The sequence below is a fragment of the Procambarus clarkii genome, chromosome 49, assembly GCF_040958095.1.
Source record: "Procambarus clarkii isolate CNS0578487 chromosome 49, FALCON_Pclarkii_2.0, whole genome shotgun sequence".
NCBI lineage: Eukaryota > Metazoa > Arthropoda > Malacostraca > Decapoda > Cambaridae > Procambarus > Procambarus clarkii.
In genome coordinates, this window is record NC_091198.1 from 34,649,249 (window position 1) to 34,675,454 (window position 26,206).

Genomic DNA, 26,206 nt, shown 5'->3' on the forward strand with positions numbered 1-26,206 from the left:
TTGTCCAAGATGGCTGCCTCTCACTGGAGGTCCTAAGAGTCCACAACCTACCTCGCACACATTTAGATTGGGTAAGAAAAAATAAGTTTCCTTGGATGGCGCAGTTTCCCACCGACCGAGAATACTCGGTTGGTGCAGTTAAGTGGTTAATGGTTTGTTATGGTGCTCAAAAATGTAAATAGTAACTTGTGCTTACAGTGTAATAACAGTTAAAACAGTATTCTTTATTGTTCAGAGAATATAATATATAACTGATTTTAGTTGCACAAATGCATCTATGTATGGATATTTAATACATTCTACAACATAATAATAATATTGACAGCCCAGTTGCACAAGAAAAATCCACGGTAAAAACATTCTAAATACAAAGAAAATATTATATATTCAATGTGTGCTGTAAGAATTTATTGCAAAATATGCGTGACTAGGCTCAACTCTGATAACCAGTTATAAGATTATTACACTTGCCAGAAACATTTAGTGATTAGTAATGGTGCATGAAAGTGTAGATAGTCACAGATAAATATTGTATATGCAGTGTAATAACAGTTGTGACGTCATCTGGAATAGCGCAGTAACTATTGTTACTGTAACTATTTTATTAAAACAAAATTAAATAAATCTGTTGGTACCTTTACGGTGTGGAAGCTGTGGGTAAAGAAACAAGAGAATAACACTTTATAATATTTAATGATAAAAATTCCAACGCAGGAATAGCCATGCAAAAAAAAAAGATAAAAATTAATATTTATTTATTTATTTATTTATTTATTTATTTATATATATACAAGAAGGTACATTGGGTTTGTGAGAATACATTGGATAGTACAGTATTTACATTCTTGTAAAGCCACTAGTACGCGCAGCGTTTCGGGCAGAAACAATTTACAATAACAATTTACTCGTATAAATAAAAATGAATAATGAATAATTAAAGACAAAAAAACCTTGACCACTTGGCTAAAACACAATCAAAAGAAAAATATATTCAAGTGAAGTTACATTACTGACAAAAAGTGAAATATGACTTCATACAATGTGCTTTGAATGCCCAACCTGTCCTCTTAAAAATGCCGCTTTTGGTCGTTTCCCCGTATGGCCGAATTTGGACGTAATTTGAAAGTGAAAAAAAATTTAAATAAATTTGGGATTTTTTTTTCACCAACAGCAAGTTAAGGGTCCTCTGATAGGTTAGGTGGGCAGGAATTTCTCATAAAGTTTCAAAAACGTTATAAAAACTTATATTGAAAGTTTCTTCTTTTAACCCTACCAAGTAAGCCGGACGACTCAAACAGAAAACGGAACAGTACGTCACTTTTGTGAGTCGATTTCATTTCAAATTACGTCCAAATTTGGCCATAGCGCGCATGCGAGCCAAAAGTGACGTTATTTTTAAGAGGACGGGTTGGAATGCCAACCGTCACCCCGTTCGTGGGAATGTCAAGGTAAGGGCAGACACTGGCGAGCCAGAAGCACCAGATGGTTTCTGCCTGCCTAAGTCGCCGGGCTGGATATATATACAGTGGTACCTCAGCTTACACGAATTTTAATCCGTTCCCAGAGACGGCTCATAAGTTGAATATTCCTAAACTGAAGCGATTTTCTCCATAAGAAATAATGTAAATTGAATTAATCCGTTCCAGACTCCCCAAAAAATTAACTTCAAAGTAAATTTTATACCTAATTCACCCAAATCTTCAGTACTAAAGTATGTACAAGTTATTACTTACCTTTACTGATGACTTGTTGGTGTATGGAAGATGGTGGGGAGGAGGAGACGTGTTAATGTTTGGAAGGGGAGTCCCTTTCCAAATCTTTAAATTCTTCAATAAATCTTTCAGTTGCTGGTTTGTCTGTGCTGGCAGCCTCCCCATGCCTCACAACACTATGAATACCACTTGTTTTTCTTAATTTCTGTAACCATCCCCTAATTGCCTTAAACTCTCTCATATCTGCATCACTCCAGGGGTTTTCTCTAAAAGGTCTTTGTGCAATTGCCTTGCTTTCTCACAAATGATGGCCTCTGAACTGCTATCACCTGCTAACTCCTTGTTAGCTCTTGTTAGCTAACTCCCCAAGTGTTTGTGTTTTATGTTTCGTGATTATTGTTATGCCTTTTGCCACTTTAGCACTCGTAATGTCCTTTTTCTTAGCAAGTACAGTGCATATCGTTGATGTAGATTTGTTGTACTGCCTAGCTAGTTCAACAACCCATGTACCATTTTCATGTTTACGAATGATCTCTTGTTTTTCCTCTATGGCCATTCTCACATGTGTTTTCTTGGCTTGAACTGTACCACTGACTTTTCTTGGGACCCATGGTGAGATATATAATAACAACTTTTATGTTCAAATACCCAAAAATTGGAAAAAACAGGTCATGCGCGATTGTCACTAGGCAGGAGGCACTGGTAAACTGAGGTGCGATCGCTGTGCCACTACACGCTAGGTCGGCCATACGCGTATCAACAAACTTCGTTTCCCTAAGCAAAGCTCATAACCCGATTTGGATTTTTATGAAGAAATTGGGCTCGTGACCTGAAAAGTTTGTAAATAGGGGCCAACTGGACCAGCGAAGAGACTCCGCCGGAAAGATTTACTGTTCCATGTGCTTATCGGCAACTAACAATGAAGATTTACACCCCTCCCAGGCGCAGGTGTTACAAGTGCCAACGGTGGAATCATGTTGCAAGGAACTGTTGGAATGATGAGCGGTGTGGCCACTGTGCCGGAAAGCATGCAACGTCTGTGTGTGATGCTAAAAAGGGTGGTGCACTAAAACTGAGGTGTGCAAACTGTCACGTGGAGGGAGTTCCCGCCTGGCATGGGGACTGTGCCTCACTCCCGCCGAGACGGGCTGCCAGGGGTACAACAGCTGGGGGGCGCCAGTAACCACCCTGGCTCATCTGCTGTGCCCCCACTGGTCACTCCGTCACACTCCCCTAACTTACCCAACCACTCCAACGCCACGGCTAGTAGCTCGAGTGACACAGTTGTAGGCCCTACCAATTCATGTTGGTCGGGGGGCCTGGATCAGGCACAGAAAATTAGTGAGCTTATGCATACAGTAGAAAAACAAAACAAAATTGTGGAAAACCTGACCAAGCAGATAACCGAACAAAATAAGGAAATCATGCACCAAAAGACGATGATAACCACTCTTCAGGAAACTGTGAGAGTATTAATAACTGAAGGCAGGCCACACCAACCTGGGGTACCACCATGTGCTCCCATGCGGCCAGTACCCCAGGGGAGACCCCAGCAGGGGGTGTCCCAGCCCTCACACCAGCTGGGCTCTCCACCACGGCTCCCCACACCCCAGCCTCATCAACGCAGTGCGCTATGAACAGAGGTAAACTATTCCACGTAGAAACGCATAGTGCTGTCGATGAGTATTATGGCGCAACTGATCCTGATGATGAACGTAGTGACACTGAGGGTGAGAACTTTAATGGTGATGACGATCAAGATGTTGATACCGGGTCTAATAAACTCTGTTTGAAGGAATACAGTAGTGGAAATGTTGAAAGTGATTGTGGTAAAGAACAAAGTGAAACCAGTGACGCTTGTAGTGATAGTGACGAAGTTCAACTGGACGTGGATGCCCGCCTCGGGCCGCGCACGCCACATCCCAGATGGTTCTGCCGTGACACATTTAAAGAAATGGTGACAGGTGATGTGCTGACTGAAGAGGAAAAAGAAGCTGTAATAAAGCACTACAAACGGTATGTAGACATACTTGCTTTTATGAAACTGCAGACTGATAAAGTACAAAAGAACAATGGCGGCCTCTGAATCTCATAAAAACAAGTACAGTGTCATACCCACATTTTGCTTCCAGTAGATGAACGACATATGAGATTTAGAAACAAGTAGTGTATTGTGAGGACTAATAATAAACAGAAGCTCCCCTATGACTCTGTAATATCCCCATTGGCCAAACTATTATGTATTAACGACAAGACCTACCATTAACACTTTCGCGCTCTCGGCGCTCAAGAAAAAAACAATACCCCAGATGCTTTCGGCACTTCGCGCGCCTACGAGGTAAGACCAAAAAGTGTACACTCTTTTGACTGTCCTGACAATAATTGAAGGCGCACATATTTAAATTTGGTATCACTGTGTTCGCAATGAAATTGTCTATAAGAGCATACCTATAAAATGCCGCCCAAGCATAAGGAGTATCAACACCAAATAAAAAACTATGCAGATCACTCGCCGAGAGCGCCAAACAGCAACAAAATGTTTCCACTCTCTTAATGGTTGCGAAGCCTACAGTTGTCCTACATCGCTAATTTTGGTATCATTGGAATCGCAATAAAATTCTCTACACGGACATATGCATATGAATGTTTAATATAGGTAATTGCCCACCCGCAAGAGTGTGTGAAGTGGAGAGTAGTTAGCCGCGAGCGCACTGGCGAAAACACAGGGGGAAATCATGCTTGGAAAGTTTATACGTTTCCTGACCCTACTTTTCTATGTACGTATTTCTTTTTTATACCAATGTGTTCGCAATAAAATTTTCTATAAGATGAACTGTATAACATTTGTACAAAGCATGTGTAAGAGAAGCGCCAAATATAGAACCACGTCGCTCAGTATGCGTTCGCAGCAGAAACGAACGCATTGTTTTCGTTCGTTTGATGTTTTGTCATGTTTATACTTGTTGAAACATTTTATAATTTGTATGACAGTGATCGCAGTAAAATTCCCTACACAGACATATACATAACACATACAAATATTTCCCACGTGTTGGATATATCAACGGCTAAAGGGAACCCACTGCCACACGCTCGCCACACCCCCAAACATACTTTGTGTATTTTTTTTTTTACTCATAGAAGTTTATGTGATATAATATTCATTCTGGTACCAAAACATCCGCAAATAAATTCTCTACAAAACAAAAGTATCCCCATCCATTTCGGTTAAAAAATGGAATTTATAGAAATATTTTTTCGATGGACGAGAAAAGTAGGCTGTTATGCGGAATCATAAGAGAAAACGGCGACGAGTTATCTCTAATCTAAAGCGCGAAAGTGTTAATGTATGATGACTTACTGTAAATATGTAGCTCTTGTAATAGCACTTTCTCTGTAACTAGCTGACATTGTATCTATAAGGTGTGAAGGATTGAAGAAATTGTTTATGTAATAATCTAAGATGAGGTCTGATAAAGACCTTTTGTGCCCTCTGTAATGCTTTTGCGCTACCGCTCACAGGATGAGTATGGGGTGCACAATAAACTAGCCGCCTTCGGCGGCAACAATCAAATCAAGGTATCTTGTATTTTTATCTGACTTCAGTGCCCTTGTGTGACCATGGGTTGGATTTCACAGCACTTAACTTCAGGGAGCCACTAGGCACTCCTACCCCCCCCCCCCCCTTCATAAACTAGCTAGTTGCATAAATTTTTTTTAATCATTTGTTTACATTGTTCAGGGAGTTCTGTTGCCGTTCTTGAGGCTGAGGGCTCGTTTGAGCCAGTATTGGATTGTTCTGTCTTGCTTACACTCTGGATTCCTTTCTCAGTGGTGGCATAAATGCCTAAGTTAATATATAAAGGCCACTGCTCCCTGTGTATGAGGCGGCCCTGGTTCTGGCTCTTCGTCCTTGGTAGGACACAGAACTGCAACTGATAGGACCTAGTAGTTTGGCACTACATTTGAGATACACGTAATAGCTTCAGAGAGTTAGTGGGGCTCGCCCAGAATTTGGCATTTCGTTTCATTCAATTCAGGTTTTATATGTGTCTTACTTTATTTTTATAGTTCCCTTTCTTATAGTAGTTGATTTTTATACATTTAAATTAATATCTCTTAGTCATGTGACAAAACACTTCCTATTATGAAACATTTTCATATATTGACGGAAACTTACACTATAATCTAACAAATTTCTGCTTCTTTCAAATAGTATAGTTGATCTTTTTCAGCATGCTGTATAGACTAACACTGTTTTTTTTTTTATATATATACAGCTAATGCACAGTATAGCACTACAGTTCAACAACCACCCAAATCTGCTGCACAGCCGCCTGGAAAGATGGTTCAACAAGCCCCTGCCACGGGAGAAACTAAGGCAGAAACTAAAAAATATGCTTTTCTGCTGGACAAAGGTTCATCCAACACTGCTAAGAAACCTGGACCGCAGTTCCGCAAAGTGATGCCAAATATTATTGGTATGTGAAGTGTTTTTTCCTAGTAATTTATAATCATTAGTTAACCCTTATTATATGTATATAATTATGTTCTATTTATTATAAATATTTAAATCAGTTGTATGGTATTAAGATTGATATTTCACATTAAAACTCCATAAAATTTTAATGAACCACAAAAGTCTATTTGGATGTAATCTACAACATGATGCCTCTAACATTTCAAACTAATATTGAGCTTGGCACAGCATCCTTCCAGGGCAGTATTCTAGTGCGAATCACCATATCTAGTGTACCACCATCAAGCTTCAGTCTTCCACATGAACAGCTGTGTTGGCATTTCCTGAATTGCACAAGATATACAATTCTTTGTGCACATTATAGAGTTTCTCAGTGATAAAGATGAATGTACAGTATATAAAGCGGGTCGGGTGGCCCGCCTGCTTTTGTTGGGTGTTCGGGTTCTGGCCTACCTGTATTCCTACCCGAGCCTAAATCTGTATTCTCTTGAGCGCAGGCGGGAGAGATACACAATAATTTATACATGGAAAAATATTAGAGGGGCTGGTCCCAAATCTGCACACAGAAAAATAACATCACATGAGACCAGGAGGCATGGCAGGATGTGCAGAATACCCCTGTTGAAAAGTAGAGGTGCAACAGGTACTCTAAGAGAGAACTATCAACATCAGTCCCGAGACTGTTCAACATGCTTCCACTACACTTAAGGGGCATAACTGGCCGACCCCTCACAGTGTTCAATAGAGAACTGGATAAACACCTCCAAAGGATATCTGGTCAATCAGGCTGTGATTCATACGTCAGGCTGCGAGCAGCCGCGTCAAACAGCCTGGTTGACCAGTCCAGCAACGAGGAGGCCTGGTCAATGACCGGACCGCCGGGACACTAAGCCCAGGAAACACGTCAAGGTAACTTCAAGGTAGGCACCTCGACGACTGACTTGTTTGGGCTCCCAGCCAGTCTACGTGTCTGCTCGCCAGGGATTTGGTTCTTACCCAGCTCGCCCGGTTCGGGTTCCTGATGAACTGGCAAAAGTTCGTATCTGGTTCCCCCTCAGGTTCGGTCTTGGCTGGGTCTTGTGTGGGATGCATGGACTGCTTCTTTGTCTCTTCCTCCTGCAGCTTTGCTTCACCTGCGTTCCTGCCTTCATCTGTTCCTGAGGGAATCTCGGGTCACGCAGCGTTTGCTTGAGGGCTTGTGCGGGAGCCTGAACTTTGCTATGATGGTCTACATTGCAGGCCAGGTGTGGCTTCATCGGCTGTTCTGGTTCCTTCGGGGACGTCCCTTCCGCCTCTCTCGCAACCGCTGGGTTCGACCTCTTGGGGCTTTCCGTCTGTTGCTGTGTCGCCGATTTCCTCTTTGGGTTTTTTGAGGTTCAGTGCCCCGGCGCCTACCCGAGCCCTCGCTCAATGAGTTCACGGACACATCGTCTCTTGGCTGAGGCTTTGTGACCAGTGCTCACCAGGCCGGCCAGGAACGGTGGGGTCCGTCCTGCCGTCAGGCTCACAGCACGGCATGGGAGTTTGTGGCTGTGTGGATGTCTCTCCGGAGGATTCAGGTTGCTTGCAGATCAACGATCCGGCACCATTCGGACCGTTCTATGGTTGTTCATTGCCTGAACCCAGGGAGTTCCATGCAGTCCTTAGCTCTTTGGGGCTGGTCGATTCGGATGATTCGTCTGCTGAGTTCTCGGGTTTTGGCTCTCCTGGTGGTTTACGTTTGGGGGGTTGTCCAGTGTCCTGGCAGATGACCTGTCCCACTTCACTCCCATGTCCACGGAATGGACGGTCGACGCCAACTTGTTCAGTTGGCTCTGCTAGACGTTGGGGCCTCCGGAAGTGAATCTCTTTGCGTCAGCGTGGTCGGTTTGTCTTCTGGTATACGTTTTGCCCTTTCCTGACAGCGAGGCTGTTGGGGTCGATGCCTTCAGGCAGGACTGGGCGTGATGGGGTTACCTGTACCTTTTCTCCCCAGTTCAGATGTTGCTCAAAATCCGGGCTAGCTTGGAGACTTACCAGGGGAAAGCTGTCCTGGTTCCTTGGTGCCCGGCCCAGCCTTGGTTTCAGGCGCTGCTTCCTTGGTGTCCAAACCCGAGGGTCTTCCTGCGGCTCCACCTCTTTCAGCAGATCGGTCCAGCCTGGTGCGAGGCTTGTTCGTTCTTCTCCTCGAGTCTTCACATCAGGAGTTTCTGATTCGAGTCTATCATCAATTGTATGGTGAGCAGGTGGCTTTGTTGTTGGTCTCCCACCTACGTGCTTCGTCTCTGCAGCAGTATGAAGTTTCTTGGCGGTCCTTCCAGGTTTTCCTATCACTGCATAGGTGTACTTCGGTCTCTGATAGGGTTACCTTGTCTTTCCTTTTGTGGTTGTTCCAGGACCGTCATCTTATGCCGAATACTGTTGCCTCGTATCGTGTGGCGCTGGCGGAACCGCTCCAGCTTGTGTTCGGTATTGATGTTACTTCTGCCCTGTTTCGCAAGCTGTCTCGTACGTTGTTTCACCTCCGACCTGCTCATGTGCTGCTTGAGCATGCCTCTCTTTTCTCTCTTCTCCTTCTCCTCCTCTTCTCCATGGACCTCCTCCATTGTCTGGCACCCCGGTGAAGAAAATGATCTAGATTTATCTTGAAGATGTACTGGGCAGTACTCAAGATGGAACAGCACAAGAGATTTGAAGAGTACAATCATTGTGATGGGATCCCTGGATTTCAAAGTTCTCATATTCCATCCTATCATTTTTCTGGCTGACTCAATATTTGCTTAGTTATGCTCCCTAAACGTTAGGTCGTCAGACATCATTATTCCCAAATCCTTTACCTGCTGAGGTAACATATCCTTTGCATGTAACCCTGAGGTAATGAGCTTCTAACTGCACTTGGACTTGATTTTATATGGTTGACTGTTACTCTGTGTTCTGTTCGGCAGGAAACCGAGTATCCAGCGTCCTACTTTACCGGTTATTCCCATTGACCTCATTTTGTGTGCTATTACTTCATGGCCACATTTATTGAATGCCTTTGCGAAGTCCGTGTATACCACATCTTCATTTTGATTTTCTTCTAATGCCTCGGTGACTGTGTCGTAGTGGTCAAGTAGCTGCGAGAGGCACAACATGGATTTCCCGCTCGAAGTCCATGTTGGCCTGGGTTGTGAAGGTCATTGGTTTCCATGAAACTAGTGACCCAACTCCTAATCACTCTCTCAAATACTTTTATTATGTGGGATGTTAGTGCAACTGGTCTGTAATTTTTTGCCAATGCTTTGCTCCCTCGGTCAAATGCTAGAGAGGACGCAAACACAGTGGCCTGCTTACCAGAGCCTCAGATATTAACACCAAGTAAAGCATCCAGCACTTCCACTAACACGATAACATCATTTATATTTGCCAACATCCAGGGTATAAAAACACGCAAATCCAACAAAGTTCACTTTATAGATGGTCTCCTTCATGAGGCAAATGCAGTGTTTGCAGCCCTAACGGAAACTCACACAAAGGACTACCTTGATGGTGAAATATGGATCTCAGAGTACAATCTTTTCAGATGTGATAGGAAACATTGGCTTCAGGGTGGGGTCAGCCTCTACATCAAAGACACACTCATCTGTACTGAGCTGCTAAACACCTCAAATGATATGGTGGAAGTGCTGATAGTCAAAATAGAGATCCTAAATGTAGTTGTTGTCCTTGTATATAAGTCACCGGAGGCAAACCCTCAGCAGTTTAAAGACCAACTAATGAAAATAGAAGACTGCTTGGAAAACCTCACAAATCCAGCTCCGAACATCATCCTGCTTGGGGACTTCAACCTACGGCACCTGAAATGGAAGCACCTGGTTAATACAGTAATATCAGAAAGAATACCAGGAAGTAGCCTAAATGAACAGGCACATGCAAATGACCTGCTACGGATGTGCGATAGGTTTGCCTTAAACCAGCAAATAGTAGAACCAAATAGGAAGGAGAACACGCTGGACCTCATTTTCACTAATAATGACGAATTGATCGGGAACATAATGATTACAAATACCTGTTACTCAGATCACAACTTAATTGAAGTTCTGACAACCATGGGGAATGAACCTTCAAAACCAGTCCAGATTCCCGGTGGAGGAGATTTCAGCAAATTCAACTTCAATAATAAACAGATAAACTGGGAGCAAATAAACCAGGACTTCACAGAAATAAACTGGGAAGAACAGCTAGAAAATGCAAACCTGAACCAGTGCCTAGAAAAAAAAAAGCTCAGTAGCACTAGAAATATGTTCATACCGCATACCCCTAAGAAAAAAGAGAGAGAGATGCAGATTGGAATGGGAACGTCGTTCCCTATATAGGCGAAGAAAATGCTAAGTTCTTTTCCTTTAAAGAACACAATAAAGTAGCTGTCACAACTGCAAGAAAAATGACAGGTTGGATAACAAGAACTTTTCCCACTAGAGATGCTATACCGATGATGATACTTTTCAAAACGCTTGTGCTCTCTCGAGTGGAGTACTGCTGCACAATAACAGCCCCTTTCAAAGCTGGAGAATTTGCTGACCTGGAGAGCGTGCAGAGATCCTTTACTGCTAGAATCCACTCAGTAAAACATCTAAATTACTGGGACCGACTAAAGAGCCTAAATCTGTACTCCCTTGAGCGCAGGCGGGAGAGTTACATAATAATTTACACGTGGAAAATAATTGAGGGGCTGGTTCCAAACCTGCACACAGAAATAACATCACATGAGACCAGAAGACATGGCAGGATGTGCAGAATACCCCCGTTGAAAAGCAGAGGTGCAACAGGTACTCTGAGAGAGAACTATCAACATCAGAGGCCCGAGACTGTTCAACACCCTTCCACTACACATAAGGGGCATAACTGGCCGACCCCTCACAGTGTTCAAGAGAGAACTGGATAAGCACCTCCAAAGGATACCTGATCAACCAGGCTGTGACTCATACGTCAGGCTGCGAGCAGCCTCGTCTAACAGCCTGGTTGATCAGTCCAGCAACCAGGAGGCCTGGTCGACGACCGGACCGCGGGGACGCTAAGCCCCGGAAGCACCTCAAGGTAACCTCAAGGTAAGGTAACCCTCCATTATGTAGAGGGGCTATGTCTGCTGCTTTAAGAGCAGCTGGTATCTCCCAAGTCCATGCTCTTCCTCCACACTGTACTGAGTGCCTGTGCTACTGGCATCTTGCATTTCTTTATAAATATTGAATTCCATGAATCTGGACCCGGAGCCGAGTGCATGGGCATGTTTTCAATTTCTCTTACAAAAGGGAAAGATGGAGGAGACCCCTTGAGTCCCACCTTGCTTCATGCGAGTTTGAAGCTTCGTTTGCGAGTTTCCCCTTGTCTTGGTGACATTCACCGTCTTTGCCTCCACCGTGCCGCGTGTTGGGTCGATGACACCTTTCACCCAGAGTCTTGCGAGTGGTGTTCCTTGCTTGTACTCCAGTTCACCCAGTACACTGTTACTGTGATTTGGGTGCAGGCGGCCTTCGTGTTGCATGCGAGGTTTAGGTTGCTGCAACACGCTCTGTTCGTTGCCTTCTGGATGCCCCGCTGCTGCCCCATTGGGGTTTTCAGGCCCGGACTTAGGGGTGTTCATCGCCCTTTGGTTTCATCCGTGCCTCCTAGTCCTTTCCCTGCTGTGGTTCGTCCTGCCCCCCCCCCCCCTCCTTTTCCCCATCTCCCAGCTCCCGGATCTCAACCGGTGTCGAGGCAGGGTTTTCTTGGTGAGATTTGGGCGGCTTCGGGGACTTCCCCTTCTGTATCGGTTGAAGAGACATTCGAGCCTGTTCCTCCTACCGGGGCTTTTGGGTCACATCAGCGAGGCCCCTTCATCCCCGCTTTTCTGGTGGACTTTGCCTTTTCTTCTGAAGCAGAGGGTTTGGAGGACGGCTCAGCCCTGGGTCCTGGCAAAGCGGATCCCGGGGATGGGGATGAGTTGACTTGGGGAGCTTATGCACTGTTTGACCCCACCTGGTTGTTGGTACCCTTGGTGCAGGGCTTGTTGTTACGGGGAGGGGGGCTGGGCTATAATTCTTTCCCCCCCTCCGTACGTGTTTGATGTGGGTTCAACCCCTCCCCGGGTTCGGTTCCGGGTGCCCTTGGGTTCTTCGGTTCCCTCCACTTTGATGTGTTTGGCTTCCTGCGTCCCGCCGAGGGAGGTGCTCTTGCAGCTTATTTCCTGCGAGACCCAGATTCCACGTCGATAATGGAGCCGCCGCCTCCTGCGTTTGGCTCGTCTTTTCCATACTAGGTGCATTATGAGGTGCCAGAGTCTTTCTGTCTGGCAGACTGCCCTTTCTTTTCATTGGGGATGTGTTATGTTTTCGGACCCGCATGCTTGCATGGCGGGAGTTGACTGCGATCGTTTAGGTTTACCTGGGTGGGTGAGTTTGAGCACCACCTTTGGTCTTACTCTTCTTTTCCCTCCCTGCAGGAGATGTCTTCGGACTCGCTCGAGGGGGATGTGGATGAGCTGGCTTCTGGGCCTGCGTCTGGTGCACTTGCCTCGGCGGCTTGGGCATTGGCTGCCTTGTTGAGGTTGTTTGTGCCGATTTTGCAGGGTTTGAACAGATCAACTGTTCTTTGTTTCTCGCCTCGCGTGTCGCTAGGTGGTGCTTGTGCTTAATTCCAAAGTGCGCCCACTCTTTGGAATCCGCATGGGCACTTTGATTTTCGCCCCTTTTTGTCCATTGCTGTTTGCAGTGTTTGCGGTGGTGCATTTTCTACTGACGGCTTCGTCTCGTTGCCGGCCTATGTCAAACTTGTTCCTTCTCCAGGGGGGCCGTGGTGGTCCTGCCCTGATGGTCGTGCTGGGGCTCGTGATTCTTTTGGTCGTCGTAAGCCAGTAGTGCCTGATTCGGGGCTGGCCCCGCTTGCAGAGCCGTCTGCGTCTGGTCAGCTCTGTGATCGCTCTGAGCGTCGGTTGGGCTCTCGTATGGGTCGTCAGTCCTCTCACAGTTTGCCCAGTTGATGGGGTGATGGAGGGGAAGCTCGTGCTGTTTCCTTTTTCGCCAGGTCTTATGGTTCGTAGGCGTTTCGGGTCGTTTCCTCTGGCCTGCGGTGGAGTTGGGTGGCTCCTCCTTCGGGGGATCGGTGGCTGGCAGGGCTGGCCTCTTCTTCGGTGGTCTGTCAAGTCATCCTGGAGTATGTTCGCTTGGGCGTGGTCGAAACGATAATGTCTCTCAGTTGGGTTCCCATCTGTTTCCAGTTCCGAAACGGGATTGTGTGGACCTGCTGTTCATTCTAGATTTGTCTCTTTTGTACCCCTGGGTCTTTTGTTCCTTTTTTTGGATGACCACTTTGTCCCAGGTCCGGCTGCTTTTGGGGCTGGGTGCTTGGATGGTGTCTGGACCTTGGGACGCATATTGGCACTTCCCAATTCATCTGGGGTTCAGGGACTAGCTTGGTTTTGTTGCGGGACGACTGGCTTAATGTTTTTGTTGCCTTCCATTCAGCTTGAATCAATAGGGGTTCGGGTTCTAGCTTACCTCGACGACTGACTGGTCTGGGGTCTCTGCCAGTCTGCGTGTCTGCTCCCCAGTAATTTTGTTCTTTTCGAGCTCGCGGGATTTGGGTTCTTGTTGAACTGAAGGAAGTCCCATTTGGTTCCCTCTCAGGTTCGGTCTTAGCTAGGTCTTCTGTAAGATGCTCGGACCGCTTCCTTGTCTCTCCCTTCTGTGGTGTTGCTGCGACTTTGATCCCGCCTATGGCTGTTATTGGAGGGCACCCGGGTTACTTGTCAGTTGTTCAAGCAGGTGTGCAGGAGTCTGAACTTGGACATGCTGGTCTATCTGTCGTGTTGGATCTGGATTTGGCGGCTGTTCTGGTTCCTTCGGGGACATGGCTTCCACCCATCTCGTGTTTACTGGATTCTGACCACAAGAGCCTTGCGTCGGCTGCTGCATCACCGGCTTCCTCTTTGGTTTTTTTTGGGTTCTGCCATGGCGCATACCCGAGCCTTCGCTCGATGTGTTCACAGATGTGTCATTTCTCGGTTGGGGCTTTGTGACCAGTGCTCACCGGGCCGGCCATGGTCTGGTGGGATTTGTCCTTCCATTGGGCTCACAGCATGGTGTGGGAGTTCGAGGCGGTGTGGCATTCGCTTCAAAGGGTTCGTATCATTCGTGGATCGACGATCCGGCTCCATTCAGATTGATTCCCATTGGTTCATTGTATGAACTGCAGGAGTTTGAGGTGATCCTTGGCTCTTTGGAGCTTGTCGCTTTGGGTGACTCATCTGCTGAGTTCTCGCAGTTTGGCTTTCCTGGCGATTCATGTCCAGGGAGTGTCCAACATACTGGCAGACAGCTTGTCCACGGAATGGCCAGTCCACGTCGACTCGTTCCGTTGGCTCTGCCAGGCTCCCGGATGTGGACCTCTTCACGTCGGTTTGGCCGAGGCATCTGGTATACGCAGCGCCCTTCCCTTACTTCCAAGCTGTAGTGGTCGATGCCTTTCGACTGGATTGGTTGAGGTGGGGCTACCTGTACCTCTTCCCCCCAATTCGGTTGTGGCTCCAGGTCCTGGCTAGCTTGGAGACTTGCCAGGGAAGAGTAGTCCTGTTGGCCCCTTGGTGGCCAGCCACGCCTTTGTTTCTGGAGCTGCTTGCTCCATGTCCGAATTCGAGAGACTTTCTGCGCCTCCGCCTTTTCCAGCAGATCGGTCTGGTCCAGTACGTGGCTGGTTCAAACTTCTCTGATCTTTAAGTCTGGTCTTTTTGATGCAGGTTTTTCAGCACATGTATGTTGATCAGGTGGCTTCGTTGCTGGTGTCCCCACCTATGAGTTTCACCTCGGCAGCAGTATGAAGTTTCCTGTTGGTCCTTTTGACACTTTGTAGGTTGTCTTCAATTTCTGATTGGGTTGTTTTGTCCGTTCTCTCTCTCGGTTGTTTCAGGACTGTCATCTTATGCCGAATACTGTCGCCTCGTATCGTGCGGCGCTGGTGGAGCTGCTTCGGCTTGAGTTTGGTGTCCAAGCTTTCTTGGACGTTGTTTCACCTCTGGCCTGCTCATGCGCGACCTGAGCCATCCTGCTCGTTGGACTGGGTGCTCTCTACTTTCTTCTCAGATTGTGGTGACCTCTTTGGTTCAGGACTTTTTCTAAGGCTCTTTTCTTGTTGGCATTATCCTCTGGGGGTTGGGTCGGGGAGCTTCATGCCCTCCTCCTGTGCTGGGGTTTGTGCTCTTTCGATCCTGGTGTTTGTTTTGTTCGTTTGCAGCCATCTCCTTCTCTTCTGACAAAGAATGATGCTGCAATTTTCAGGAGGGGTCCTTGGGTTGTTGATGCTTGGTTGGTTCATCCAGGGGTGCATCATGTTTTGTGTCCGGTTGTGGCTCTTTGCAGTTATTTGCGCACCACGGCCACTATGGCAGGGAACGGGCTTTGTGTAGACCCGGTTTCCCTTCTTCCCTGTTCCGGGGTGTGGGTCTCCCAGGTTGTCCACAGGATTATTCAGTCCAGCCAGCCTGCGGTCTAACCTCCGTGCCCACGATGTTCATAAGTTTACGGCTTCGGCTGCGATTTTTGGTAATACGGTATTGTATGTCTTGGGCTGACATTCGGGCACTGGGCTTTTGGAAGTCGAACAGGGGCCTGGCTGCACGGTAACTCATTAATGTTCCTGGTCCTTCTCGGCGTGTGTAGCCTTGGGTCGCAGGTTGCAGCCAGTTCTTGACTTTGAGTTGAGGAGCGAGTGGTAGGCCATCTCCTGGATAAGCTCCTCTTTTCCTTTATCATTGGTTAGGTAGCTCCAGGGAGCCGAAGTGGCTCTCCACAGAAAACCAGCGTTGAATGTAATAAAACACCATTTTCTGGGTGAGACCCGGAAGCTCTCTGGCATCCCTCCCTCCCCCTCTCCCCAGAGGCAGTTTTTCGTGTTTTTAATATTCAGCCTCTGAACTGGGGTTGAGTAGTAGGTGGGAGGTGGGGGTGGGGTTTGGGGCTCCCCCTTCCCCCTCCCGGGGAGGGGGAAGTTGCACAGACAGCTGGTGCGGCGGCATCATGTTTGTTTGCTTGTTTTCGATTTGGGAGTTCTGTATTCTAGTTCAGCTTTTGGTTTGCAATTTTTAACCAGCTGTAATTTGTTTTGGAATTCCTACATTTTCGGGGGCTTGACCTGGTAGATGGCAGACGTAGACTGCATCCAATTACACAGGGTTGTCTGTAAGCCATCATTGCTCCATCGATTGACTATTGCCAGTCTAATATATACACATCACACTGATTTAGCTCCGGGGAGCCTCCGGGTCTCGCCCAGAAAATGGCGTTTCATTACATTCAATGCTGATATTTTGTTTAATTTTATATGCATATTTAATCTGATGAGAGTAATCTGCTGCTCATGCCTCATGAACCCATGGGTGCATCCAAATCAACATTGCCATCATCTAAATAATGGTGGCAAAGTAAGGATTGATCTCCTGAATATTGGGATTTGGATCAATGTCACTGGACTTTACTATATCTGAAGAATGACTTAACATATTGTCTTGAAACATGCAAAACTATGTTGAAACATTCAAAACTTTGCAATGGTATTGTAGTAAAAGAAAGAAGCCTATTCCTTGTCACATTTTAAGAAAATATGAATGAAGAATGACGGTAACTGCAGAGGATCTGTAGGCAAAATGAAACAGCGCCTATTTATATCCACTCAAAATGAGTCCTACATGTGCTTAACCTAGACTTACAACATTACAGCAATCCCACATCTCTTATATTACACGGTAATTTATTCCACAAATCAATTGGTCTCTTTCCAAACCAGTATTTACCCCAGGTCTTAACTAAATCTAATTTTATTCAATTTATATTCATTATCTCGTGTTCTATTTTGTGTTGATATATTTAAAACCGTATTTATATCCTCTTTGTTATAACCGTTCATCCATTTATATACACTACTATACTTCAGTCATGTTATGTCACGCCTTACTCTTCATATTTCTAGAGAATATAAATTTATTTTTTTAATCTATTCATTAGGGAGGTCTCTAATTTCTGGGGATAAATTTATCATCCTTCACTGTATGTGTAAAATGTATTTTATGTCCATTTTATAGTATGAAGACCAAAATTAAACTGAGTAATCTAAATGGGGGCCTAACAAAGGCAAAATAAAACTCAAGAATAATTGTGAATGTATTGCAAGTGTTTCTAGAAATAGATCTAGTATCTTGTATGTTTTATTCTCTACTTTAATGCATTGATTTTTTGGTTTAGGATCCCTGCATGATAAGATCCTTGGGTAATCTGATACTTTTAACATTTCTCGGCTTTTGTCTGTCTGCTCGCATATTGACATCTTGAGTGATATTTAGGATCTTTAGAATATTCCAGGACATGGGCTGCTAAATAGTATTCCATGCTTGGTACCATCTTTTGATATTTTCTTACTTCTTGCCATATATTTTCTGGGAGGAGCTCCGTTGGCTCGCTAAAGCCGTCATTTAATGATCCAACGCATCCTCCGAATTGACAGTACGGTTTAATACTAAGTGTAATAAGTGCAATTCGTGACTGCTGGGAATAGTACATAATTACACTTACTTGTGCCGTTAGATTTACCTCCCCATATATTCTCCTAATTTTCTGTTAAAACATTCAGAAATTTAGGATGAAGTTTTCATGTTCAATTCTGTATAGACAAGTTTTAAATATAAAGAATTTCTTTTTCAGTTTTATCAACCACCGTGCTGCGATGAGTTTGTTAAATTTTTTCCCTATGCGCATGAAATAGTGTTCCCAAAAATTCTTTTTTCTTCGTAAAATGATACATTCCCTTCCCTGAACATGTCTATGTAAAAATAAATACCAAATTCCACTTACTTTGGCTGTGGGGACGTGGACAAGGTGTGCTGTGACGTCATCAGGGCCTGGTTGCCCGTGCGTGAATCGCCCAGACACGGTCGCGCGTGCCTTTCAAGCACCGGGTGTTGCCAGAAATATATTTTCAATTATTTGTTTTATGTATTTCCAATGCAGTTTTATTTGTTTTTTATCTTATATGATGCATATTTGTTTCCTTTACAATATGTATACAGTAGAACGTTCATAATGTTCCATGGAACTGTGATACATGTGTCAGTAATGTGTCCACAATAAATTGTTTATTGTTGCAATATTACTTGTTAAAAATTCATTAAAATTACAATATGTACAGTTTCACACACTACACAGTAACACACTGTATTACACACTCAGTACTTCGGAAGTGAGTAATAATCAACGAAGCAATCCGTGGTACACAGCGCGACTTTGCTCTTGTTGCACCAGGTACAGATAGATTTTCACTTCCTGTTTCTTCGTTCTGTCTGCTTGTAAATAATGCACTCTCGTACACCCTTGACATCAGTACCTGTAGGTGGTATGTAGTTAAGCTTGTAAAACGTAAGGTAAGGTAGTCTTTAAAAGATTTCAGGAAAAGATCAATTTGTAAGGTAGTCGTGAAAAGTTCACTTTGTAAGGTCTCACATAAGAAGAGATTCGGCCAACCTCAAAGAGTGTCCGTCAATCAAGAAGAGATTCAGGTATTCCTGAAAATATCTATGGAAAATACCACAATGGAAGCTGCTAATACTGTTCATTTATGCTACTTGTATCAGATGCATCATCACTGAATGCAGAAAACTATTCATCTATGTATCATCTAAATAAATTGGAGATTGCATAGCATAGGTGGGCAAGGATGGCACTCAGAGCTACAATTGGATATGCTCGCTGTATCGTCCTCATAGGTGCTGAATCACTTGCATCCGACCTTTGTGTTAGGTCCTTATTGCACTTAGCTTCACCAATATTATGACCCTTATGTTCTTCAAACAATAAGGTTTGAATTTCACCGATAGAGTGCGATCTTTCAACACTGCATCAGACAGGTGTTTGGGAGCCAGAGACGCGTGCACCACCCATGTTTGCTCACTCAGTATTAACCCAGCCAGCAGCCCTAGGGCATTCTGGGAATTTTTTCCAAGATGGCTGCCTCTCACTGGAGATCCTAAGAATCCATTTCATACACAACCAACCTCATGCACATCTAGAATGGATACAAAAAAATCAAGAAGAGTTTTCTAGGTTGGCGCAGTTTCCCACCGACCAAGAATACTCGGTTGGCGCAGTTAAGTGGTTAAGCAATAGAGATTTATACAAAATTTGAAAATATCCTGAGTTTTTGTATAATTTATTGAAAGATTTTAGTTTTGTTTTATTAGTTTTATAAAATTGTAATATCAACATAGCCATAGATTAAGTACTAATTGTAATTAAGAATCGATAAAATGCTTGTCCTCGTACACTAAGAAGGTTAGCTTAGGTCGTGATTTTCTATTCAGCTTTTCAGGTAAACTCAAATATTCACTATTTTGGTGTAATTCTGGGGATTATTTGAAAGTATGGTTTAATACTAAGTGTAATAAGTACAATTCCTGACTGCTAGGAATAGTACATAATTACACTGTAACTTGTGCCGTTACATTTACCTCCCCATATTCGGAGGATGGGCTGAGTGATCAGTGCGATACTACTTAGTGTCATCAGTCAGAGAGTCACAGAGTTCTGTTGGCCTACTGGGGACCACAAGTCAGAACCTGGCCTCTTCAGAGAGGTGCAAGGAGCGATAACTGATGAATACTTTACATTTAAGGTTAATCATAATTGCGGCCACCAGGGAAGCACCCAGAAAGTTAGGCGAACCAAAACAGACTACTGGTTGGTTAAAACAGACTACTGTACTACTAGTTTGTCCCATCTTTCCCCTCGTATGTGAGGGGCGAGGGAGATGTACCCGGTCAACTGATTTGCCCCACCTTCAATTTAATCTGAAGTGTGCCCAGGTCACACGTCGCTCTGGCTGCAGTCGACCATTTTTCGAGTGGTGCTTTGCTTTTGAGGCTGATTTTTACACGAGTATTGTGTGCACGAGTCAGAAGATTAGTGTGCTATAGCTGCATCAGCTCAGGGTTATCTTCCCTGTGAGCTCTTTTTGTACTACCTTTGTGTGGTCAGGGTTGACTTTCCTAGGGTGTTTGGGATACACTCCCTTTAGAGGATTTTATTCACGGGGTGGTTCTCGCTCTTTAGGTAATTTGGTGGTCTGAGGTGTCTATTTTCTGTGTGGTTGGGACTGTTTTGGGCTTGTGTCCCCGGGGCACATTGAGAGTTACATGACCAGTTATTCAATTAACACATAGATGCGCCGATGTTTCTCTCTGATTGCTTGTTCTTCAAGGTTTGGACTTTGGGGGGGGGGGGCTTGGTTTTTTGTGTTGAGTTTATATATCTCTGCCCTTTTTCTGCTTTTCGCCTTATTAGGCTTGCCTAAGGTGTGTGCGACTTAACCTTCTTGTTGCACCCTTTGACCTTTCCGTTGGCTTTGGGTAGCCAGGATTGCCTGTTATCAGCAGGGGTTATTGGCTTAGCATTCCCAGTGCCTGGGCTTCCTGCAGGGCTTATTCACCCTGCAGGCCCTGGAAATTCCCTACGAGATCCGTTTTACTATGGTCAGTCAAGCCTGGCTTCAGGTCGGGCTTAGGGTGTAGAAGAACTCTCAGAACCCCATCAAGCAGGTACCTCTTCCTAGCATCTTCTCGCCTTGTGTAATTTTGAGGGTTGTTCATCATCTGTGCCATCGGGTGACGCTCATACATTCTACCTCCACTATGCTGCCTGTTGGGTCAGTGACGCCTACGACACTTGAGTCATGCGGGACCTGTTCTTCCCATGTGCTGCATCTTACCCACTTCTTTGTTGAAGTACTCACTTCAGCTCAGTATTTAAGGTTTTTAGTGTTGCAGTGGTCTAGGTTGTGTGCCTGGTTGAATGGTTTGGATCTGCCCCACTAGTGTTTAGGGACTCTGATTTTGGGGTATTGGTCAACTCCACCTTGGTGCCATCTGCAAGTCCTCTTCCGGTGTGCCAGTTATGTCCTTCTCCATACCCCCTACTTTTGGCTCTTAAGTGTTTGAGGGCTTTGGCTTTGGATTAGGGTTTAGCTCATAATGTGGCTCGAGAAGATTCGGGGTTGGCCCCTTCCGACATGGGTATGGAGGCAGTTGAGCTTCTAGGTCCCGCTGGAGCTTCCAGGTCTTCCCAGCCGATCCCTCCTTTCGAAGCCTTTCCGTTGGACTCTGCTTTTCTTTCCCGTGCGGTGGGTATGGACGAGAGCTCTGCCCCTGGGTCCTCTTATGTGGTTCTCGGGGCTCAGGGGGAGTCGGAGTGGAGCTCTTGGGTTCTATTTGATGCTTTGTGGGCCCTCGTGTCTTCCACCAAGGAGCTTTTGTTGCAGGGCGAGGGGTTTTCGTAATTCCCTTCCCTGTGTGAGTTTAATTTGGATGCAACTATTCCCATGTTTGATTCCAAGTTCCATTGGGTTTCTCGGATTTGTCCTTCTGCAGCTTTTCCTCCTGGGTTTCCCGGCAGAGACTCTGAAGGCCTTTTTTGCTTACTTCCTGCATGACCCGGTTTAAACCTTGTTATGGATCCGATATGGATATTGAACTTATTTGAGTTCGGGTCTTCCTCTCCTTATTGGGTGCGTTACGTGGTTCTGGAGTTATCCTGGCTGGCAGACTGTACTCTGTTTTACCTTGAGGCTTGGCGCGAGTTTTGCCCTAACCACACGCTTGATTGGCAAGTGTTGACTGTTGCAAGTGTTTCTTGGAGCTGTCTTGATCCTCTCAAAGTGTGTGTCATCGCGCCTGCCCTTCCTCGTTATGTGGGTCTTGTGCAGCTGCATGCTCAGGTTTCTATTCAGTCTGCTGCTTTGGTCGTCGATGACCTACGTAACTGTTTACACTTTGATTCTGTTGTGAGTCTCTTATGTCTCCTGGTGCTTCATTCTGATTGGCTCTCAGAGGATGTAGATTCACTCAGTGAGGTTCCTCTTATGGGGGGTTTTGGTCTCTGCAGCTTTGACTTCTGCTGCCATCCTAAAGCTAAAGCTTTCTTAGGGGATGCAGTTTCCTTGATTTCTGCATCCCGTCTTCCATGGTGGTAAGCTGTGCTGGCACAGTCTCTGGACTGTGTGGCTCCTGGCTCTCACTTTGGCTTCTCCATTTAGTTCTTTGCTGTTCCTTGCAGACATTGTATCTCAGTTTTGTCTGTGGCTGCTGTTAGTTGCCATCCTGTTTCGGATCTGTTGTATGTCCGAGGGAGGGTTGGTCTCGACTTTCTCGGCGGTTTGGTAGAGCCAGGGTCAGCTGTTGGTCGAGGTGTGTCCTCTGTGGTGCCGGCAGCCAGGTTGGATGTGTTTCTTCTTTGTCTGATCAGTGCTGCGTTTGCTCTGCTCTGAAGGCTCACTCTTATAGTTTGTTCTGGCCCTTTCATGGGGTACTCATTTGACGGGGCAGTGGGAGGGGGGGAAAGGCTAGCTTGGTTTGCTAGCTCTTGGTCCTGCAGTCTGTGGGCTTTTCAGTTCGTGTCTTGCAGCCTGCAGTGGAGTTGGTTGGCCTCACCTCCTTTGGAGGGTTCAAGGTTTTTGAGGCAGGTCTCCTTTCCTTGTGTTCATAGTCATCTCAGAGTGGGTGCATTCAGGCATGGTTGAAACGACCACGTCCCTTCTGTGGGATTCCCGCCCGTTTTTGGTCCTGAAATGTGATTGTTTGAACCCCTCGGTTTATTCTTGATCTTTCCTGATTGAGCCTGTGCATTCCCTACCTCTCCTTTCAGATGACTACAGTATCCCAAGTCTGTCTTGCTCTCAAGCTGGATACTTGGATGATTTCCCTGGACCTCCAGTATGTGTATTGACTGGTCCCTATTCATCAGGGGTTCAGGGATTGGTTAGGTTTTGTGATGTGGCGACAGGCTTTCCACTGTAATTATACCCAAACGTAATTGGGTTTCTCCAATTTGGGCTGAATTTGGCACTTTGCATTTTTAGCCTTGCATTTAATTTTGTTCTCATATAAAGACATTTCTCAATGCATAAATGTTCTTGATATAAAATGTTAATCATTCTTCTAAGTCCAAGCCTTTCATATCTCTCATTTGCAAGATCACTTCTTTATTTCTTTGCAATAGATATTTGCATGCATGGTATTTCAGGTACAGTGGACCAGCAAGGCAATATTAACAAAGTAACAAGCATTGGTGCTGCACAAGTGGCACAGCAGCAGCAGCAGCAGCAACAACAGCAACAGCAGCAGACTGTCCACCAGCAGGCAGTGCAGCAGACACAACCACAGCAGACAGTCCAGCAGGTGAGCACCAGCTTCATATAGCATTCTCTAGCTGCCCTATCACATATGGAGTTTGGGCATCATCATGATGGAAGTTAAATGGTCCAGTACCTTAACCCTCAAACCGCTAGGGGCCCAAATGGAATTCACACCCACAGGCGCAACAAAAAAAAAAAATTCCAAAAAATTCTTTCGTCTTATAGAAGTGTTCATTTTTGTTCCCTGATCACGGAAAAAAAAAAAAAAATCGTAGGTGGCATATTTTAGCCGCAATAGGGTAGGGAAGTGTGGCAAAAAAGGGGCGTTGGCAGAGCCTTCGCCAGACGAGGTCTACTCCGCCCGAGCTGTCAGACGGCAGTTGCCACAAATATATTATTACCTAATTATTTCAATGTCTCTGATTGATTTTTTCTTAGTTTTTTTTGCAGTAATATTATTCCATACAGTGAATTGTGGTATATTTATATTATAAAATGTGTGAACCATCACTGTACTCAAAATTATGGTGTGCATATTAGTGATTCAATTATTATGTTCATAAAACAATAAACAAATAGTTTTGCTGTTGTTACACTATATACACAGGTTATATATAAGTATTTGCATGTTTTGTACACTATAACGAACTACTGAGTTGGTCTTGTGAGTCAAAAAGCAATGAGGAGTGACCGCCAAACACCAGCGAGCCACTCACTGCCACTCCCTCCCTCAACACCACCTCACTCACCCTCATTCACCTCCTACAATACTCTTTCTGTATTTATTCACTATACACAGACGTTATATATACGTATTTACATGTTTTGTTCACCATAACTGTACATCTAAGCTTGTATGGTGAGTAAAGGCAGAAAGATGTAGCTACTCACACAGTCAGCTGATCGGCGGCCGCCCTCAAGGCCAGACGCACTAATATTTGTCCTTCAACAATATTGTTTGTGGTGTTATTACGCTATATACACATATTATATATAAGTATCTACCTGTTTTATTCACCATACCTGAACAAATAAGCTGGTATGGAGCCCAAAGACCATAGTGGCCATCAGTAAACACCATGCCAAGATGTGCAGACGACGCTCTTCCCTCACCAAAATGGCGGCTCCCAACCTACTCCTCGCTGTTATCACACACTATACACACGTTATATACAAGTATCTACATTTGTGTTCACCATATCGAACCACTAAGCTGGTATGGTGAGTGCAGTCAATAATTGGTGGCCACACAGTCAGAAGACGACGCCACAACCCTCCCTCGCACAGCCTTACGCCTCCCTCCATGGAGCACAGCGCTAAATATCACCACAATCCTGCTATTATCAGAATCCTGGTCAGTTTTATCACAGTCAGGGGGCTTCAGTAATACTATCACTGCTAAATAATAGCAGTATCATATATATTATGGTATTTGTAGGCGATGCTGTGGTCACAAGCTGATCAGCGGTGCTGTGAGCTCGTGCTGCGTGCGCCAGCCTTGGTGGCCTTGCTCAATACTGACGCTGTAACACCCAAGAATGTTGGCCTTGGATTTTTTTTCTAGGTGGCATCTGGCAACTATCGGTCGTGGCTGTACTATAGCTGCCCCTATCCCAGGCGGGGAGTTTAAATTATAGCGCTAGACACGAAATCATATATAAATGATGTGCGCGGTTTCGGTTTTGTCACTGATATCATTTATATATGATATGCGCGGTTTGATGGTTAATAAATGTCAAAACAAAATATTTCCATAGTTCAGTATTGTTTGTAGCTTCCTTTATTTATTTTTTTGTTTTCTTGATATTGAGGTAAATGTAATGAGGAAATTCTGGAATGAGCTGATGAGTATTAAGGTGACATTTTGTTGCTTTATCTTGTACAGTAATTTTCATTTGTTTATAACTTTGAAAATCATTTGTTCCTTGAATCCTGGTTCATAAATATCATAAAAAAACTTTGCCAGAATCATATTTCTACAGTTTCCATACACATTAGGGGCGCACACATTTTGCACACACATACACAAGGTAGAAGATAGAATAAATGGATGTCAGACCATTACCAAATACAAAATAGTGACAGGAATAGACATAATTGATAGGGGAGGAATTTTTGTAACTACAACTTCATGCGTAAGTGGCCATAGATTCAAGCTAAGGGAACGTGGCACCGAAAGAATACACAAAAGTTTTCTTTTGTGAACCAAGGTGCAGTGCAGGTGAACAGAGGAACAATTTAAGTGGGAAGAAAGTGGTGGATACCAAAACCATCAGATGTTTCAAAGCATCATATGACAGAGGTTATAGGGAATATGGTACACCTTGGGCAGGGCTCTCATCATGTAACTACACTTATGCAATTACTAACACAGTAATTACCTAAGTGTAATTACCTAAGTGTAGTTACAGGATGAGAGCTACGCTCGTGGTGTCCTGTCTTCCCAGCACTCTTTGTCATATAACGCTTTGAAACTACTGACGGTCTTAGCCTCCACCACCTTCTCACTTAACTTGTTCCAACCGTCTACCACTCTATTTGCGAAGGTGAATTTTCTTATATTTCTTCGGCATCTGTGTTTAGCTAGTTTAAATCTATGACCTCTTGTTCTTGAAGTTCCTGGTCTCAGGAAGTCTTCCCTGTCGATTTTATCAATTCCTGTTACTATTTTGTACGTAGTGATCATATCACCTCTTTTTCTTCTGTCTTCTAGTTTTGGCATATTTAATGCTTCTAACCTCTCCTCGTAGCTCTTGCCCTTCAGTTCTGGGAGCCACTTAGTAGCATGTCTTTGCACCTTTTCCAGTTTGTTGATGTGCTTCTTAAGATATGGGCACCACACAACAGCTGCATATTC

At 44.8% G+C, this 26,206-nt stretch overlaps 1 protein-coding gene across 1 annotated transcript in view; it reads left to right on the plus strand.

Annotated features, from left to right (window-relative positions):
* LOC123763247 (protein tramtrack, alpha isoform) overlaps positions 1 to 26,206 on the plus strand; it is a 242,845-nt gene that overhangs the window by 38,724 nt on the left and 177,915 nt on the right. The window contains 2 exon segments of the mRNA XM_069303178.1: positions 5,993 to 6,193; positions 23,238 to 23,392. Coding sequence (XP_069159279.1) covers positions 5,993 to 6,193; positions 23,238 to 23,392 — 356 coding nt within the window.